This window comes from Carlito syrichta, unplaced genomic scaffold, assembly GCF_000164805.1.
Source record: "Carlito syrichta isolate Samal-C Ts95f unplaced genomic scaffold, Tarsius_syrichta-2.0.1 Scaffold315108, whole genome shotgun sequence".
NCBI classification, from domain to species: domain Eukaryota; kingdom Metazoa; phylum Chordata; class Mammalia; order Primates; family Tarsiidae; genus Carlito; species Carlito syrichta.
In genome coordinates, this window is record NW_007259204.1 from 927532 (window position 1) to 949814 (window position 22283).

Below are 22283 nucleotides of genomic sequence, written 5' to 3' on the forward strand. Positions count from 1 at the left end.
AATGCAGTGGTGTGATCATAGTTATCTGTAACTTTAAACTCCTGGGCTCAAGTGATCCTCCTGCCTCAGCCTCCCTGTGCACGCCACCATGCCTAATTGTAAAAAAATTTCATAGAGACAGGGGTCTTGCTTTGTTTCCCAGCCTGATCTCAAACTCCTGGTCTTAAGCAATCCTCCTGCTTCAGCCTCTCAAAGCACTTGAAACACTATGCCCAACTGAGAGTAGACTTTTAAAACAGAAAAAAAAAAATGTAGCTATTATACAGATGATGTTAAGTGTAAGATTATATTTCCTGAATTTGAATTGTACTTATAGAATAAGGTAATGAAGAAATTGAATTTTGCAATTTACTTAAAAGCATATTTTTAAGATGTGCACAACTACAGTGTAGCTGTTTAATGCATGACAAATCTGAACTTATGGAAGTCTAAATTGCTCTCACCTAGAGAATGAAATGGAATTCTGGATACATTCCCCTTCAGATCCAGACCTGGTTGTTTCTATATGCATGTCATGTAAAATAGAAGAGATAAAAAATAAAATGTATACAACTAAACAATGCTGCCTTAAAACAAACACTTGAATGATGAAACTATTTTAGAAAAAATAACAAAATCAAAAGAATGGTTACTTTTTGGAAGGGTTCACCTTGCCAGTGGGCATGTGGAGAATCTTTAGAGGTATCTGCTGAAGTTCAATTTCTTCACCTGACTGATAATTATAAGGGTGTATTACCTTGTTCATCATATGAAAACTTATCATGTTATGTCTTTGAATAGGAATTACATTATATCTGTAGATTGCTTTGGGCATCATAGTCATTTTAATGATACCAATTCTTCCAGTCCATGAGCTTGGGATGTCTTTCCATTGTTTGTGTTATTTATGACTATTTTCATCAGTGTTTTATAGTGCTACATATGGACATTTTTTTTTCCTTGATGACAACATTTACCTTCCCGCAAAGCATAGGCCTAGGTTTTTTTATTTTTTACTTTTTTGCAGCTACTGTAAATGGTATTGAATTCTTGATGTGATTGTCATCTTGATTGTCATTGGTGTATAGCAGTGCTACTGATTTGTATACACTGATTTTGTACTCTGAGATTTTACTGGAGACTTCTCAAATATTAATAATATCATACCATTTGATCCAGCAATCTCACTACTGGGTCTACCCAAAGGAAAATAAGTTATTATATAAAGAAGGCAACTGCACTCATGTTTATCACAGTACAATTCATAATTACAAAGCTATGGAAACAACATAAGTGCCCAATAACTGATGGGTGGATAAAGAAAACATCACACACACACACACACACACACACACACACACACACACACACACACACAATGGAATACTACTCAGCCTTAAAAAAGAACAAATTCATGTCTCTTGTAGCATCTTGGATGGAACTGAAAGCCATTATGCTAAGTGAAGTATTTCAGGAACGAGAAACTAAATACTACATGTTCTTGTTTATAAGTAGAAACTAAGCTATGGGTCCACAGAGGCATACAGTGTGATATAATAGATACTGAATATTCAAAGGGGGAAAAATGGGAAGGAGATGAGGGATTAAAAATTACTTATTTGGTACATTGTACACACCATTCAAGTGAATAAAAGCCCAGACTTAACTGCTGCTATACAATTCATCCATATATACCAAAAAAAATTGTATAACTTAAGCTATTTCAATAAAAAAACTTTAAAAATGTATGCATTAATTTTGTGTAATCTTATGTATTTTGACAACAAAAGATAAAGTATTGGAATCCTTTTCAAACTCTGAAAAACACACAAAAATGAGAGGCATATGATTTCTCCTGAAACTACAATACATTAACTCCATGGAAGTACTGGTCCTGAACTCTGTAATTAGTCCTTTCTTCAGCTCCCATGATTCAGCCAACACAGAAGCCTTCTCAGGGTTATAGCAGGTGCAGCATTGTTTCTTTCACTTGTACTGCGTCTCTCAGATGATTTTTCTGAGTGAATTCCCTACAACTTTGCCCTTTATGCGACATAATTTTGTCTACTTCTACTTAAAATCTTGATGAGACCTTGGAGAGACCATGTGGAAAAATGCTATTAAATTACAAACATCTCTGAGTGTCTACTGCCAAGGGAATGGTTAATAATTTACAGAATTAGTATTGGTCAATTTTTTACAGGTTACATTTCAGCTAGGAACTTACACTTTCCTCCTAGATGCAGAGTTTTTAATATTCTCTATTCCCTTTGTATCAGGGAGGAAATGAACATAACACATCGATAAAGCAACATCAGCAAACACAGAGCATCAGATCAGAGCAGAGACTTGAACCAAAAAAATAGAGAAGATGCTTTGTGGAGCTAAGTGCTTCTTGGAGAAAGTTTTAAAAGAGGAGGTGTCTAGGTATATAATTGACTGCTGGTTCTGGAAACACAGTCTTTTGTGTCAAGAGAGAAATATGATTGGGTAAACAAACATGTGCCCCACTAAAGACAGTGGGTGGGACCTCAATATATGCAAAACAGAAGAAATGTTCAGACAAGATTACTCTAATAACTAAGGCAGATTGGGTAATAGATTTAGTCATTTCTAACAGGAGAACAAACTGAAGTGGTATTAAAATCACATTATATAATACAAGTACTAATTGTGTGCAATTATAATAAAAATCACTGTCTAATAAAACGCATATAATGTTCGTTCATGTTGTGGGTTCTCACCCGATCTTCTTGTTATCTTCAATATATTTGTAAGAGAACTTATAAATGGAGAACATGAGTCTTTAGTCACTGTTGTGAACATTCTCGAAGTTCTTACACTATCTTTGTATCCCACCAGGAGTTTAGGTATAATTGTTGAAAACCAAGGACATAATCTATCCACTTCTACAATTCAGTTACTTTATGATTTATCAAAACACTGCCTACATTCATTCACATATATTAACAGGCTTTAGTGTTGCTAACAGCTTAATAGACAACTTCTTCAAATTTTACCATATTTTTATTTTATTTTATTTTATTTTATTTTTTGAGTTGGAGTCTCACTCTGTCACCCAGACTGGAGTGCAGTGGCCGCTCCCGGCCACTGCAGCTTTGACCTGCTGGGTTCCAGCGATCCTTCTGCCTCAGCCTTCCAAGTAGCTGGATCTACAGGCGTGCACTACCATGCCCAGCTAATTTTTGATTTATTGTAGAGATGAGGTCTCACCAAGTTGCCCAGGCGGGTCTCGAACCCGCGGGCTCAGGCAATCCACTCACCTCGGCCTCCCAAAACATCAGGATTACAGGCTGAGCCACTGAGCCCAGCTCAAATTTTAAAAGCAGTGAATATTGTCTAGAAGATGAAAATATTTTATAGACATCAGATATTTTTACTTATCTATCATAAATACCTTAAAAATTCATGACGATACATCTAGTTACTAATGTATATGTTGTTCTTTATTGTCAGATTTACTAAAAACTTTTTAAAAGAAGAAAACAGAGACACAAACATTGTATTAGTAATCTCTGAGGAAATTCTGTTAAAGTTTTAACTTTAGTAGTATAACTCAGAAGATTATACTACTAGGTGTTTACAGAATACTAAAAAAAATATTATCGTGTCAGACTTTGTTTTAGTTGAGGCCCTTATGATACTACTTTTCCAGAACCCTAGTAACCTGCATCTATGATATATATTTGTAAAAATACATGGTAGGATAAAATCTGAGTTTTTCAGAGCCTAATAGTTCTAAGAAAAATCGTATCAACTCTTAGAGAATTGTTAACATGTCACTTCTAATCTCTAGTGAGCTGAAAAATTTCAATTGAAATGAAAATTCATTTGATAGGTCTAAAATATATAAATATCTGATTATTTCCTGGCAGGCAACTCTATTGAAATCCCACACCTCAATTTTTACAGAACTTGGAAGTACATTCATCAATGTCTACCGCAGTTTTTCTTTTATCTGACAAAAAAGAAAATCAAACATTAAAACAGTAAATCAGGTTGGATTTGAGGAAACAGAAAGTTATTTTACAGTCGAAATGACAACTACATAATTTAACTGTAAGAGGTTTATAACACTACATATTATTTTTGCTGGACAGTTTTAAAGGTGAAGATGATAGATCATAACTGTTACTTATACAAATTAAATTCTCCAAAGAAAAATGTCTATAGAAATTTGAAATAGCCAGGCTCAGTTACTCAGCCTGTAATCCCATGCCTTTGGGAGGCTGAGGTGAATGGATTGCCTGAGCCCGAGGGTTCGAGACCCGCCTGGGCAGTGAGACCTCATCTCTACAATAAATCAAAAAAATCAGTGGGGTGTGGTAGTGCATGCCTGTAATTCTGGCTACTTGGAAGGCTGAGGCGGAAGGATCACGAAGCCCAGCAGGTCGAGGCTGCGGTGGCCAGTAGCGGCCACTGCACTCCAGTCTGGGCAACAGAGTGAGACTCCAACTCAAAAAAATAAAATAAAATAAAAAGAAAAAAAGAAAAAAGAAAAAAAAAGAAATTTGAAATAAATTCAGAAATATATTATATGACTATTTTATTGTGGCATTTTAAGAACCTTTTTTCCCACTCACTCTTAAAATTAGGAAAAAAGGATTAAATTCAACTATGTTTGCATAATATTCTTGCTATCGCTTAAAATACCAAATTATGAAGTGTCTCATACAGATTGACTGAATAATGAGGCAAAATGAACATTCTGATGCAAAATTACATACGTCTCACCTAAGTAAAATAGTTTATTCCTATAATTATTTGAATATGCCATGGTCATGTAATGTTCTCAAAATATAATGGATATAGGTAGTATATCTCTTATATAATATGGTTAATTTGTTTGTGTACTTTCCATCATCAAGTTATAAGTTAAAAATATTTAGAGTGTGATTTCTGATTGACTGTACATAAACAAAATGTACAGAGTAGCTAAAAATGGAATTAAAAAGTTCTGATCTTTTATGCAAATTATTTAGAAACTCTTATCTAAAAACTTATATAGAACTTTAGAAGAATTAAGGCCAAGTCTATTTCATTTCATAGAAAATATTTTTCTTTTAATGCATTGTAATAATATTTATTGTTAAATTGGTAATCATATCAAACCTTTGCAATGGGTGAGGCCTCCTTCTAATTACTTCATACATATTATTTCTTTGTATATTGAAATAAGTTTGTGAATATATCATAATCACAATTTTAGAGATGGAATTTGCGGGACTTGGAGAGCTAACATGTTCAAGTTTACATACAAAAAGCAATAAAATTACAATTCAGTTTTAGTTTTGTCTGTATCCAAAGTTTGTGGAAATGATCATTTTCACTATTAGAGACTATTAGAGTGAATAGTAATCTATCTACTCATATATTATCTCGCTTCCTCTCGCAGTGGTTTGACTAACAGGCATGTGAGTACATAAAGTATCAGGTACCTGGGAAGCAGTAGGAGAAGTGTAAAAATAGGAAGAGCTTTCAGTTAGAGTTGAATGAGCAGGTTTCCACTGACACTAACTACCAGACATAGATTTCCCCATCCAAGTAACACCACCCAGATGTTCAGACTGCTCTTTGGAATTCAGCTCAAACCAGGCAGAAAACTGAACTGACAGCTAATAATCCAGAAACAGAGACCTTAGTAGGAAGAGTAGAGTCCACACTCAGCTGAGGCAGACAGAGAGGTGAAAACTCAATGATCAGTGAAGACAGGAGCTGCCAACAAAATTACTTAACTTTCTCACTTTTTCCCTCAAATTCATTAAAATAAAAATTAGCATTGAGTTGTTTTATGAAACAGGCTTGTTTATGATACTATATTGTTTTCTAGATTAACATCAATAGATAACAGAATTCTAATAAGCACATTTTACAAAAAGTCACAACAATCATGGCAACAAATTTAGTTTCTTTAATTCCACTTTAATTGTACGATGTCTATGAAAGTTAAAAAAAGTGTCAGTGTACATTTACAAGTGAACAATTTCAAAATAATTTAAAGATTCTTGGAGATAATTTTAATGATCTTAAAAAACAATATGAATATGTTTCTCTTTCAGATGATTTTGGTTGCTGTACTTTCCCTAGTAATTACACAGACAATGCTTAATATTCACAGATGAAAAACTGTCAGAAAATTATGCTATCAGAATTCTGTAAACAAGGCACTTTTGCTAATTTCTAACTGATTGGGAAAGTGGCATTATTGAACCATAATTGATTTTCTCTTTTCTATTTTGTGCAGCCCAGTGGTTGTTTTGTATGGTATGTTATTTTAAGATGATTCCTTAATGTAATTTGTGCAATCTAAATAGGCTATTGTCTTCTAGCACTCCCACATATTTATTTGCCTGCATGCACTTGATGCTTGCAGTCAGATTTGAAATTTTATCTCAAACTTTTTTCCATCATTTATGGTAAACAGGTTTCAGTAGTGAGATGGTAAATATGATCAGAAATATTAAAGTAGAAATTAAAGATTTATTTGTTAAATAATCTTTTTAAATCTATTTTCTCTGCTGCTTAGTTGTTGATTGAAGAAGTTATAGAATACAACAGTAAAACAGAAAATGTAGAAACAAAGCAAGTAGCCAAGAAGAATCACACTTTTTAAATTATGCCTTGAAAGCAAATTATAGGTCAAGGGAGTGTGACTAATAGCTGATATTTAAATATCCTAAAACAACGAAGGTTTATATGCACATGAATGAAGTTCAAAATGGGGACTGGGTAAACTCCAAAGCAATAATCATGTTGGTTGGATAATGCATGCAAAGCAGGGTAATTGGTATTGATCATATATAAGTGAGGAGTCAAATTTAGATACGTTTTTTTCATTTTTTAGTAAAAATGAAATGCAAAGAAAACTATTAAATTTGTTGACAAAGTGGGCAGAGTGCTGTGCAATCAAGTGATCTTTATAATAAAGAGTTTGGTTTCTTATGAGAAATGCATTTTATTTAATAGAAACATCCAGAATGCAGTATTCAATATGGTAGCCTTTAGACATGTGGTTGAACACTTGAAATGTGGTTAATTAGCAAGAGCAAGAGAAGCCGAACTTTTAATTTAATTTTATTTAAATGAACTCAAATTTAAAAACGAATTTATTTATTTAAAAACTTTTAAATATGTTTAGACAACTTTATGTTATAAATCTATCTTTTCAACGTGAAATTTTATGGAACATAAATACAGATTAATTCCAATGAAAATTAGCATCCAAATTAAGATACTCCATAAATATAAAGTGCATATCAGTTTTCAAAGATAAAGTTAGGAAAAATGCACAAATCATTTAATAGTGTCTTATGATTGATGACTTATAATAATGTCTTATATATTGGGCTAAATAAATATATTATTAATATTAATTACTTATTTATTTTTAATATAGCTACTTCAAATTAAAATTGCATATGTGGCTCACATTATATTTCTATTGGCTAGCACTGAGAAAGAATCAAAATCTAACGGCTGTTGAATTTGAATTTATTATTAAGAATATATTTCAGGACAATGTACTCTAAGTTATTATGTTCCTCTCTTATCTCCACTTCCACTCACCCCCACCCTCTTCATTCCCCAAACTACTAAGAATTCTGATGATATAATGTACAGCATTGTTTTGATATGAAAGGCAGAAAAGAATGATAGCAGAGAGAATAAAAAACATAAAAATCTTGTACTTACCTTTGGTTCAAATATATGGGTGTATATTTATTCCTATTATTAATTAAGCAGAAATGGCAAAGATCAAAGAATATTTTGAAATGCAAAGAGTAATGATGCAAAGAAAAGGGGAAATGTGGGGATGCTGAGGTAGAAAACTCATCTTGCCATAAACTCTGTTTCCCAGTGATCACTGGAAGGTCCATGTTCTCTCTAAGAGAGCAGCTGTCCACATTGGTCATTGAGATGAAGGAAGGAGCCCTCCATAGACTTATGTAATTGGGCCAAGCCCAGAGATGCCAGTTATCACAAAGTAGTACTGCTGCTATTAGAAAAAACTGGCCACACATGAATATAGTCTGGATGATCCAGTAAGATAAAAGGAAGGCTACCAATAGGAATATAATTGGTTTCCTGGTCTTGCAGGAGCTTAGGTAGTCACACTTAATGTGGTGTTTTAAGGCAACACTTAATTCATCGATATTGGTTTCCTACTCAATTCTGTTTTTATCAGATAGGGTTAACTCACTATATATTTACTGAAAGTACACAACTTTTACCACTTCCTTTTCATGGCTGAAAGAATGGCTTCTAGGACTTTTTATTAATACTAGATACCATCATTTGACATTGCCTGAGTACACTGGGTTTCATTATGGACAGCTCAAGCAATCCATGAGCTGCATCAGATGCAATTTTTAAAAAGTGAGGAATTGATTTGTTTGGGTGTATAAGCCTCAAAAAATGTCAAGAAATTATTTTTATCAGAATGGGTGAATATTGTCAACTGTTAATTTAAATATATGTGTAATATTTAACACATATAGCATATAAATATAATAAACAAATATTATATATACATAAACATATATAAAGAAAATCTATTAGCTATGTGCCTAGCCTTATAATAAACTGACTAAAATTCAATGACTGTTTCAGGATGAATAATGAGAGAGTTCAATATTTCAAAAACACTAAATTTCACATCTTTTTTACATTCACTGACGCCTTCATTCCGTTGCTTTTACTTGAATTTTATAAACAACCTGGTGTCTTCATCTGTGTTGAAAATTCATCTAATCATTGGAGATCAAAAAACAAACAAAACAATCTGCATTAAAGACGCAATAGGTGGACCATAGGTGTTTCTCAAGACAGGTTTCACAGTCATGAGCTTCAAATACTTTCATCTTAATAGCAAGGTGTAATATTGTCACCTCAAATTTGCTTCATCATGACTATCTTAAACAGTCAATACATTTTAATTAAGTAATGTTTGTTTATACATATATAAATTATATATATAATGATAATGAAAATAATGCATGTGCTCAATGTGTGTAAGGTACTGAAATGACCATTTTCTATATCTCAGTGGCCCTTTGTCACAGTCCTATTAGTAAAATCACTATAATTTTCGCTTCAAATGTGATAAAAGCAAGTTTAGTATGGATAAATAGCTGACCTAGGGTAACAAAACAAATATGTTGGAGCCTGGAATCTACCAAGACACTGTTTCCAAATTCATGCCCTTACTTGTTATTTTATTCTGACTTTTGTGATAGTTATTATTTGATATTATATTGTAAATTTAAAATGAACATTTTCCATTATTACATAAAATATCATTATTTGAAACTAAAACGTCTCAGCATTATTTGATTATTTAAATAAATCATTCACATACATAAGATTTATATTTACTTTTATTGCATTCTGTGCTCACCAGAAATAATTATTAGAAGAAATTCATTGTTATGAATATCCTTAAAGAGAATTTTGAAAACAAACGTTCACTTTTTTACTTTAATTGGCAATATAATTTTAATGCCCAAAGTGATCATTGTTTTTTAAAAACGTATGATTTTTAATCTACATTTTCTTGTTCATCTTCAGATTACTATACGTGGGTCACAATTCTAAGTAATTTGAACTTCTGAGAATGCATGGTTTCTTGTACCAAGAACTGCTGAAAAATCTTTACTCCAATATTTGACATTTTGTGCTCTTCTAAATGTATTCTAATGCATGGTCACGCTACAAAATGACTATCATTAGGGCTGTCATAGGCCATGGCTGTGGGAATACCATGACTAATGCTAAGCTATCAGCACTGTCGGTGCAAGGTGTAATCTCATAATTTCTCAAACTGACCATGGAACCAATTTCCACTGATCTCTAAGTCATAAAACTTTACAATTACCCTGAGTTCATTAATAATGTATTACAGTTCTCATTCTCAATCAGAGTTTAATCAGACCCATGTCTCACAGGAAGGTTGACAAGTAAGCCACAAAATTATCCATATAAATGTCAAGATTTATTTTCCTAACATAAATGATCTAACCTAGTCAAGCATACTTAATAATAAAAATCACTTTTTCTGAGATTACCATTCACCTGATTGTCATACCCATTTTGGTCTTATATCTCAACCTCTCTAATAGTGGAGGTTATGAATATGGGTCCCATAAATAAACCAATTTGTGTGAGTCATGTTCATTTTATATTTAAAATACAAAAAAGAATACTTATGATATTGCTTATTACTTTGCAATATGCACAAAACCAAATAAATCAATTGATTGCAAGTAATGAGATTAAATATTAGGAAGGAAAAATATGTTAAAACAATATTTTTAGTTACAGATATCTCAGACTTCAGTTTTAGCAAAAATCATAACACATTTCTACTTCAAGTACAGAATATCGGAATACTTTTAAACGGGTAATTATGCATTAAGACACTCTCAAAAGTTTACTACATTAGAACATAAACATAATCTTGCTTCTACATTGCATTTTGCCTATATTGTGTACATAAAAGTCTATTTTAATAATGAAAGATATACATAATAAACAGTTTCTGAGTTATTGCACCTGTTTCCTCATTGTTATATTACTATATATTTATTCTTGATGCACTATTTTTATCATATAATACCTTTTTTCATATTAAATATTGGAGTAAAGATTTCTTAGCAGGTATGAGAAAGCTTGTATTCCTAGAAGTTAAAGTTACTAAAATTGAGAACCATGTATAGTAATTGGAAGTGGAATAAAAAATGTAGATTAAAATCAGACAATTTTTAAAAACAATGATCCCTTTGGACATTAAAATGATATTGCCAATTAGAGCAAATTAAAAAAATAAACAATCATTTTCAAAATTCTCCTTAAGTGACACTCATATTAATGAACGTGTTCTTATAATTATTTCTGGTGAACACAGAATGCAATAAAAGTAAATATAAATCTGATGTTTGATGAATGATTTCTTTAAGTAGTAAAATAATAGATATTTTTATTTCAAATAGTAATTGTTTTTATAATCATTACTTTTATCATATAACTTGTCATATAATAACACATATTTTTTTCATTGTATACATGTGAAGTCTTAGTTTTCCTGAAAGATACTTAAAATAACTAGTTACATAAACATTTATCATTTAAGTAAATATATGCAAGAGTGAAGTTTGTTTGCTTTGTGGAGATTGATAAACAAATAAGCAGTTAGAAGATAAACAAATGCAGATGAAATTTCAGAAACAACATACTGCTAGGAGAAGTACCAGATAATTTTCTGAGGCTAATAGGAAAGAATATTAATATTGTCTGCCAATTTTTATATACTGTCTGTCTTATAAAAACATATTGTTCAGGGTAGCTTCCTTTCTGGGAAGAAGCAGACAAAGCTGTCGACACCGCTTTGACAGCTTTATTGAAGCAAAAAATAGAATTGCATTCATTTATTCAATTTCCACAGTATTAGGCTAACAAACCTTTAAAAGAGTGGGTGAACTTCTTTAACAGATACTAGAACCAAAAAAATCTTTGTTCCAAAATCTATTACTTCATCAAGGTAAATAAATCAGTATAAATTAATCAAAAAATTAAAAAGGAAGTATATTTATTTCTTTCTCAATTGACTTATTTTATCTTGGCTATACAACCTAAAATTGACATCTCCTAAAACTAAATTTATAATACAGAAATCTATAGGTAGCATTCAACACTGTGACTCTACATGGCTGTATAAAAGAAATAATACACTCAGGATTAGTGCTAACACAATTTTCTAAATAATAATATATGCTTATTTTGTTGCTTAGATAAATTGACTTTTATTTAATGCTTAATAGTTAACAAAATAAAGTAAATATCTGACACTGCAAATATTATTTTGTTTTGATAGCTACTACTAATTCAACCTTTTTTTCTTATCATTGATTTATTTTATTTTCTTCAGATACAGAATAATTAATTTAATCTCACATATTTTTACCCTCTGACCACTGAAATTTTTTAAATTAGATGTATGTAGTGAACCATAAAAACTATTTCTTTTGTTAAGAGTGGGGTCTAATTATGTTTTTTCTTGCGGTTTTTATCTAAAATCTCTTTTAATATAGTAATACTTGTGTATATTTGGTAATGTGAGACCAATAATTTTATAATTTATCAAATTTGCATATTACTCTAAGCTAAGCCATAGGTTGATAGATATTGTATTTTTCAAATGTAAATAATTAATTTGTGCTAGAGGTCTCATAAAAAACTGCATATTATAAAAAATATTTTTAGGGGGCAGAGCTTAAGATGGTGGCTGACAGGTCATGCTGTAAGAATCTCCGTGGAGGCAAGTTTCAAAAACTTTCTGTGTGAGTAGGTGGGCAGTGGTGGGAACCTGAAAGTCTGTCTGAGGGGACACAGGTGCAGGCGCCTGGGTCCTCCCTCTGAGGGCGACTGCAAGCCCCCACCACCCTGAAATTAGAGCGCAGCTCACAAGATCGCATGCAGAAATGTCTCCTGTCTGCAGGAATGCACCTGAGAAAAGCTGCTAAATCCAGCTGATTCCCAGCCCCTGGCATCAGACGCACACCATCACCTGTCATACCATATCTGCTGGAGCACAGGATCAGATTCTTGAAGAGAGAGCATCAGGGAATCCCAGAAGGAGTCCATGCCTGGTGAGGTGCCGCCCACTGAAGCCGTTTTCCAGGCAGAAATGTGCATTGCCCTGCCCAGCTCCCCTGCAGCCTCCAACTTGTTGCCTAAGCGCTATGGACAAACTATTGTGTCAGCGCTCCCTCACCATTGAAGTAGGAGAGAGACTGCTCCTGGCTTTGCCTCACTGCTTCAGCACCTGGTAGGGAGCTGGAAGGGGCTGCTGACAGAGTCCAGAGATCCCATCTCTGTGAATGGCAGATCAACTACTCAGGGCTTCATCGTGGTCCAGAGGAAATATCCTGAGATCACAAACTTCAGAGGGAGCTGACAAGTGCTGAGTTCCAGGCACCCCACCCCCTACCCTGATCCAGCAGTGAGACAAAGGGGTGTCCAGAAAAGGATGAAGAAGGACTCCAAAGAGATCAGTGGTGAGTCTGGGGCTGACCCAAACCATCTCCTCCCCAGCAATCCTCTGGTCATCAGACCCACACAGCTGGGCCATGACTGAGAGGGACAAACCCAGACAGAGCCTGGACATCAATCACAATAGGAGAACCCCATTCCAGGATAGGCCTTGCTGGGGCAACCTCATGAGAGTACATACTTAGGGAAAGGACTATCCTATACATCCCCACCAGAGATCTCCCTGACCACATAAGAGTGGGAGGGGAGAACTGCAGCCCCATCCACCTCTACTACCCCTCCTTCTTCTCTGCTCAGACATGAGGAGAGAGTGAAAGAGGTGGCTCTTCAGGAGAGGTCTGATTAGAGGAATAATTATGGAGCCTGCCACAGGAGGACAGGTGTTTTATTTGTTTGTTTTTTGTTTTGTTCTGTTTTGTTTTTTAATTTTCAATTATTTTTTATTTAAAAATTTTTTTGACTATTTGTTAATTCATCTATTTTAAAAATATTTTTCTTTTGTGCTTGAATGTGTATGTGAGGTTTTGATCTGCATCCCCCCCCCAATTTTTTTTCTTTTCTTTTTCTGTTTCTTTCTTCTTTTATTTGACATTCTCTGTTTATGTGTGTATGTGAATGACTGAGTGTTTCTCTTTTGATTTTGTTGTTGGTTTTTGCTCTTTTGCTCTTCTAGGGTTTTTTTATTATTTTTTATAATTTAAGGGGTGTGTCAATATATGTGTGAGGGTTCCACCTGAATCCCCCCTTTTTTTCTATTCTGCCCCTTTCAGTCTTTTTGTCTTTCTTCTCTATTCATTTTGTATTAGGCATGTGTGTGGGTGTTTAGTTTTCTTGGGGTTTTTTTTGTTGTTGTGGTGGTGGTGGTTTGTTTGTTTCACTTTGTTTTTATTCCATATTGTTTTGAAGTGTGTGTTGGTTTTTGCTTTGCATTGTCATATAGAGTGGTGGTGGAGAGTGGATCTCAGGGAACACATACCATGATAAGTGAACATTTTAATTTGCAAGTAGTATCTGATTCCTAGCGCCCCGTCCCCCACTTTACTAGGATTTCAAAAACTACAAGAGACAGCAAAGCTTCCCATCCACCATGCTATTTCAAAATAGAACAAATCCAGAGCCCAGAACAGGGAAGAATAGAAGACTGAGCAAATATCAGAAGGGAAAGCCTCTCCCACTGACACTGAATAATAGAACTAAAGAAAAAAAAAAACAGGAAATCTGTCACAAATGAGGAAAAGCCAAAGAAGACCTCAGGCAATTCAAAGTCTACCAAAGAAAAAATTCTGAGAAATCAGACCTTGGGGCCCAAACAATGGAAGTCACCAATGACTGACCCCAGGATATAACGGCATTCAGGGAATGGTTGCAAAGAGTGGATAAGACTCAAGAAAGACTGAAAGAACTTGTAACAGAGATTCTGGTAATAAAAAAATTCATCCAGGAAATAAATAACAAGATGACAAGCATGGAAAGCAGAATTAATCTAGCTAAAGAAAGAATCCCCACCAGAGATCCCCTAACCACATGAGAGTGGGAGGGGAGAACTGCAGTCCCACCCACCTCCACTGCCCCTCCTCCTTCCTTCCTTTGAAGACCAGAACATGGAACTAACCTGATCTATAAAAAACATAGAAAGAAGACTCAGAAAGAAAAAACAAAGTCTACAAGAGATGTGTGATTATATCAAGGGGCCAAATCTATGCCTGATAGGTATCCCAGAAGAAGAAAGGGAAAATGAGAGCAACTTGGAAGACGTATTCCAGGAGGTAATCCAAGGAAACTTTCCCCATCTCACTGTGACCAGTCAAGCACAAGAGATACAGAGAACCCCCACAAGACAGCAAATGAGAAGAACAAACCCTAGACACATAGTAATTCACCTAAACAAAGTAGGCACAAAAGAAAAAATACTAAAGGCAGCAAGAGAGAAAGGTCAGACTACCTACCAGAGAAAACCAATCAGATAGCAGCAGACCTATTGGCAGAAACACTGTAAGTAAGAAGGAACTGGAGCCCTATATTCAAAGACCTCAAAGAAAAATAATTTCAACCAAGAATTTCCTATCCAAACAAACTCAGCTTCATCAGTGATGGATAATTAAAATCCTTCCCAGATATCTAATTCCTAAGAGATTATGCAGCTTCCAGACCAGCTCTACGGGAGACACTTAAAAAGATATTAAGCACAGAAAAAAGAAAAAGAAGAAGAAGAAGAATGACCACACACTTCCCAAGAGAACAGCTTGGCACAGAATCAACAGAGAATACAGCACAATAAGAAACTTGAAAACACATGCATACATTAACCCCAAAGTCCAAAAAAAAGATAAGCAAACAAAGAAAAAACTTCATAAGAACCTCATGACAGGGATAAGCAACCATATTTCAATAATAAGCCTGAATGTGAATGGACTAAATGCACAACTGAAAAGACACAGAATGTTGGACAGGAGAAGAAGCTATGACCCCAATATTTGCTGCATCCAGGAGACTCATCTCTACAAGGGATGCACACTGACTCAGAGTTAAAGGATGGAAAACAAGTTTCAAGGCAAATGGATCACAAAAGAAGGCAGGAGTTGCAAACTTAATATCAGACAAAACAACTTTTAAGCTATCAAAAATTTTAAAAGATGCAAAAGAACACTATATAATGATAAAACATTCAATCCATCAATAAGAAATATCCATTCTAAACATATGTGCGCCCAAAACAGAAGCACTAGCATTTACAAAGCTACTACTAAATAAACTAAAAAAAGATATTGACTCTAACACAATTATAGCAGGGGATGTAAATACCCCACTGACAACCCTAGATAGATCATTGAGGCAAAATTAACAAGGAGATTCAAAATCTAAACTTGACACTCAACCAAAAGGACTTAGTAGATACCTACAGATTATTTCACCCAGCAACCACAGAATATTCATTCTACTCATCACCACATGATACATACTCCAAGATCGATCATGTCCTTGGCAATAAATCAAGCATAAACAAATTCCATAATGTTGAAGTCTTGCCATGCACATTCTCAGACCACAGTAGAATAAAAATAAATATCAAAACCAACAACATTTCCCCAAAGCCCACAAAGACATGGAGACTAAATAGTATAATGCTGAACAATGCCTGGGTCAACACTGAAATCAAAGAAGAAATGGAAAGATTCTTGGAAACAAATAAAAATGAAGAAACATCTTACCAAAACCTCTGGTATGCCATGAAATAAGTTCTAAGAGGAAAATTTATATCCCTACCAGCACACATCAAGAAAATGGAAAGATCACAAGTGGAGAGCCTAACAAATCACCTAAGGGAGCAGGAAAGAGAAGACCACCAAAACTGAAACTTTAGCAGAAGAATCGAAACCACAATAATAAGAGCCCAAATACAGGACATAGAAGACAAAAGTGTCATAAAAAACATCAACAAAACAAAAAGCTAGTTCTTTGAAAGAACTAACAAAATTAATGGGTCCCTGACCAGAATGACCAAGAAAAAGAGAGAAAAAGCCCAAATAAACACAATCAGAAATACAAAAGATCAAATCACAACTGACCCTGAAGAAATACAAAAGAGTATCAGAGATTACTATGTACACCTATATGGAAACAAACTTGATAATCTATATGAAATGGAGGACTTTCTGATATCACACAACCTCTCCAGGTTAAAACAAGAAGATATTGAGATACTAAATAGACCAATAAAAACCCAGGAAATTGACTCTGTCATAAGAAAACTACCTACAGAAAAAAACACCCTGGACTAGATAGATTTCCAGCAGAATTCTACAAAACATAAAGGAAGAGCTGATACCAATCCTTTTGAAAGTATCCCAGGCAATTGAGAAAGACGGAATTCTCCCCAAATCATTTTACGAAGATAACATTACACTGATACCAAAACCAGGTAAAGATCCAACAAAGAAAGAGAGCTACAGGCCAATATCCTTTATGAACATAGATGCAAAAATCCTTAATAAAATTCTAGCACATAGGATTCAAAAACACATCTCAAAAATCATCCACCATGACAAGTAAGCTTCATCCCCAGGATGCAGGGTTGGTTCACATTCACAAGACAATAAATGTCATTAAATATATCAGCAGATGTAAAAACAAGAACCGCATGATTATCTAATTAGATGCAGAAAAAGCTTTTGATAAAATCCAGCATACCTTCTTGATTAATACCCTTAAACACCCAGGTGTAGAAGGAACATACATCAAAATAGTAAGGGCCATCTATGAGAAACCCACAGCTAACATATTGCTAAATGACCAGAAACTAGAAACACTTCCCTGAAAACTGGAACAAGATAAGGCTGCCCACTCTCACCCCTCTTGGTCAATATTGTGTTGGAATTCCTAGCTCAGGCAATTAGACAAGAGAAGAAAACCAGGGGTATCCAAATAGGAAAGGAGGAAGTCAAGTTATCCCTTTTTGCTGATGATATGATCCTATATCTTAAAAATCTAAGAGATTCAGTCAAAAACCTGCTTGCACAGATAAATGACTTTGGCAAAGTTTCAGGGTACAAAATATATGTGCAAAAGACAGTTGCATTCTTATACACCAACAACAAGCAGGCAGGGGCCCAAATAAACAGCACAATCCCCTTCATTATAGCCACCAAAAAAAATGAAATACCTTGTCATCTTCCTAACCAGAGAAGTGAAAGACCACTATAATGAGAATTACAAAATACTGCTCAAAGAAATCCAAGAAGACACAAACAAGGGAAAAAATATTCCATGCTCATGGAAAGGAAGTATCAACATTTTTAAGATGTCCGTCTTACCAAAGACAATCTACAGATTCAGCGCAATATTCATTAAGTTACCAACATCATTCTTCATAGACCTGGAAATAACAATACAGAAATTCACAAGGAAACAATAACGACCACGAATAGTCAAAACAATCCTTAGCAAAAGAAACAAAGCAGGAAGTATCACACATCCAGACTTCAAACTTTAGTATAAGGTTACAGTAATCAAAACAGCCTGGTATCGGTACAAGAACAGCCACATAGACCAATGGTACAGGATAGAGATTCTGAAAGCAAGGCCTCAATTCTTCAACCAACTCATCTTTGACAAAACCTCCAACAACAACCACCTGGGAGAGGAGAACCTATTTAGTAAATGGTGCTGGGAAAACTGGCTGACCACATGCAGAAGATTGAAACAGGACCCCTACCTATCACTATATACAAAAATTATCTCTAAATGAATCAAAGTCCTAAACATAAAACCTCATACTATAAGAATCATAGAAAATGCAGGAGACACCCTAATGGAAATTGAAACTGGGAACCAATTCCTATTCAGAACCCTAAAGGCCAATACCTTAAGAAATAAGATAGACAAGCGGGACCTCATCAAATTAACGAGCTTCTGCAAAGCAAAAGAAACCATCAAGAAAGCAGAGAGACAGCCCACAGAATGGGAAAAAAGTATTTGCCAACTCTATATCTGACAAAGGTCTAACATCTAGGATCTACAAGAAACTCAAACTCACCGAAAGGAAAAAAACAAACAGCCCCTTTAAAAAGTGGGCAGAAGACATGGATAGACACTTCTCAAAAGAAGGTATACAGGCAGCCAACAGACACATGAAAAAGTGCTCAGCCTCACTCATCATCAGAAAATTCAAATCAAAACCACACTGAGATACCACCTAACGCCTGTAAGAACAGCCATCATTAATAAAACAAACAACAACAGGTGCTGGCGAGGATGTGGAGTAAAAGGAACACTTCTACATTGTTGGTGGGAATGCAAACTAGTACAATCTTTTTGTAAGACAGTGTGGTAATATTGAAAGAACTAGAAATTGACCTTCCATATGACCCAGTGATTCCCCTATTGGGAATATACCCAGAGGATCTCAAATTATTCTACAAAAAAGATACCTGCATATGGATGTTTGTTGCAGCTCTATTCACAATAGCAAAACATGGAACCAACCATGTTGCCCACTGAAGCTGGACTGGATTAAAAAAATGTGGTACCTATACACGATGGAATATTATGCAGCCATAAAGAAGGACAAATATCTGGACTTTGCAGCAACTTGGATGGATTTGGAGTCATCATACTTAGTGATTTATCACAGAAACAAAGAACAGAGTTCCATATGTTCTCCCTCATAAGCAGGACTTGAGCAATTATAATGCTATAAGAAAGCAATTGGCAGTAGTGGGAAACTGTCAGGGAATGGGAGGTGGGATTGGCAATTGAGGGAAACTGCTAGGGGAGGGAGGGGCATACCTCACCAACAAAGGTACCTGCATGATCAATGTTTATATACCTAACCCTGAATTGTATACCACATCTTTATAATAAAAATTTTTTTAAATAAAATATAAGTAAAAATAATAAAAATATTTTTAAATGAAATATGCTCAACAAAAGTATTTTTATTTCTAAACTTGGTTCATCTTTGGTAAGATCAGCCAATTTCTCAAGATTAATCCAGCCTGAGACTGAATGACATTCAAACTATCATGTCAACAGGAAAAACAGTGATACTATTTGATGTTGGTCTTTCCCTTTAGAATTATTCAAAAGATCCTCCTTGCCTACATTCTTTGCATACTCTAAGGTAGCAAAAAGTCATGGCTAAGCTTAAGGTGGCAAAAAGTCATGGTTAACTTCTAAAAACTGACTGTAAATCCAGACCATTGGTTATGACATTTGCCATTAGTTTACTATATTAATTCTGACATTACTTTTGCCCAAATATGATGGAGAAATCAGTCGCAAGCATTGGATGAAGGCTGTAGTTTAAATTCACCCCATTGAGATTGTGAAATGACTGCTTCACTTAAATCACCAATGTGAGTGTGGGCTTGCTTCCCAAACAGTCTGAATTGGGTCAGGAAACTGGAACTGAGAGTGAAATGTTGTTAGTGTCACCTTTTGAATAAAAATAACATCTATCCTAGAACTTATTTTGTCAAAACATTTTTATCACTTTCTCTGTTATATAGTTTTTAGCTCAACATCTCTTACCTGGCTTCTAAATAGTAAGTATACTAGGTCATTTTCTTGTCCCAATCTAACAGCATGCTATCCCTAACCTAAATGTCATAAATGGGGAATCATAAGTTGTATTAAATTATTCAGACCCCTGAAAACATATGAGGATTTGACTTTCCTGCAATTATGTATATTTAAATCTGTCATCATTTCCATGGCATTGAATGTAGGTAAATGTCTAGTTGTCTCAATGAGTTATGAAAGCTTAAAAATAATTCACAAAACAATATTCTTTAGGAAAAAAACACCTATGACATACAATATACTAGAAATGGAGTCAGTTTGATTCAATAAGAAATTGTACAGTGGCATGGACATCATTCTGGAAGCATCAGAAAGATGGTGGCTTTCTGGGACCAGTTAAAGACCTGGTCATGATATCTGAATCCCAGGCTATATTCCTTGGGCAATGCATACAGAGGTTCTCTCCATTTGAATATTCAGAATTCTAAGAATATTGGAATCAAATATTGGAAAAGCAAGTTAAAAGTTTAGAAATCTAGACCATTTGATGTCCCAGTTGGTGAACAGAAGACAGTGGTAAACTAAGTGATTACCAGTATGATGATATCTTTATCATGATAAAGAAGTCATGATAAAGGCTAAGAGTAAAACCAAGAACTCAGAAGTCAATGAGGTACTGAACATATCCAAATTCTGACATTATTCTATCAATGAGGCTCAGCCAGGATTTTCTTGCCAGAAATACAACATTCCATAAGAGGATATTCATAACATATAGCATTTTTGATTGATCTATATTTATCACTCAATATTCTTTTCCACCTTTAAAAAAAATTTACCTATGACTTTTTTTTTTAATCTCTGTTCAATGGAAGAAGCCTCCATAGTTCAATAAATTTTCCCACCCTGAGTGGGATATAAAATGAATCATCACTGTCCTTTAAGGAAGCCAGAACAAGATTTGTTCCTTAATCTCTTGGGATTGTTTATAAATTGCCTAGCATGCAATAATGATAATTCCCAATTTCTAAAAGTAAGAGAATCAAATAGCCCAAATGGAATATGTCCAGTAATATTCAACACAACAATATAGCTTCACTCGCTCTTTTGATCTAAATTAATCAACGAATGACCTTTTTTTCTTTCCCAGAGAATAATTCAAATACCTTAACTCATATAAGTCCTGGTGATTTTCAGCAAGATGGCTACAGGGCAGCTTGGTCTGTGAGACCCTCCACAGAGAAGAACACAAAGAGATTCTGATTCTCGCCCTGGAGGCTGCAAATCCCATCAATGGCAGCCTGCTCTTCACACGGAGCTCAGCTGTAGACATCGAGGAGGCATCACTGCAGTTGGGGCACCTACTGCGGCTACCACCGCCGCAGCTGCTGCCGCAGCAGCCATTCCACATCACACCACCAATGTCTGAGGTGAACCGCCACCACCGAGACTGCCATTCCACATCACACTGCCCATGCCTGAGGCAAGCGGCTGCTGCTGCCACCGCAGCGGCAGCCATTACACATCACACCACCCGTGCCTGAGGCGATCCACGACTTCAGATCTTGAAGCCCCTGTGAGCAAGATCTGCTGAGGTCGCTGCTGCCACTACTGCCACCATGACACCCTGTCAGGCTGTGGGTCTGCTCCCATGTGCCTTGAGGCAACAGTCCCCTCCCCTCAGGGGCGAGCAACTGAGATAAAGATAATCTGGAGTGGTGAGATAGCACCAGCTGCTGGCAATTCAAGGTAACAACACCAAAAGGGGACAAAGGGAAACTTGACAGACACAGGCCAGATCTGAGTGGTGAACTGGGCAGTGGTAAACTGAGTAGTGATCTGATCTACCCTTCACTGCAGGCCAAGGGCAACTGACCCTAACTGTGAACAAACTTACCAGTCTGAAAAGACAGCTAGAAATCAGAGCTGAAAGGACATTTGACTTAAACGAAAAGTCTCAGAGTGTGCTTGATTGGTTCTGTTAGTCTACCAAATTGATTCTATTCCTTCTGTTTTGTTCCCCCCTTTTTTCTTTTTTTTTTTTTCTTCTTTTCTCTTATTTTATTTTCTTCTCTCTGCAAACCATATCTTTGTATGGAGGAATAGCACACCAATAAGGAGGCTGGTAAACTTGTATGTTAACATCATTGTATGTTTTAGTTGTTTTTTTTTTTTTTTTTTTTTTGTATGGGAGTTAGTTTGTAGCCATGGTCTAT

At 35.0% G+C, this 22283-nt stretch overlaps 1 protein-coding gene across 1 annotated transcript in view; it reads right to left on the bottom strand.

The window, feature by feature from the left end:
• Window positions 1–21586, bottom strand: part of LOC103274897 (protein eyes shut homolog) — an 872098-nt gene extending 850512 nt beyond the window's left edge. The window contains 1 exon segment of the mRNA XM_021706071.1: window positions 21433–21586. Within this exon segment, the coding sequence (XP_021561746.1) occupies window positions 21433–21586 (154 nt within the window).
• Between the last annotated feature and the right edge of the window lie 697 nt (window positions 21587–22283).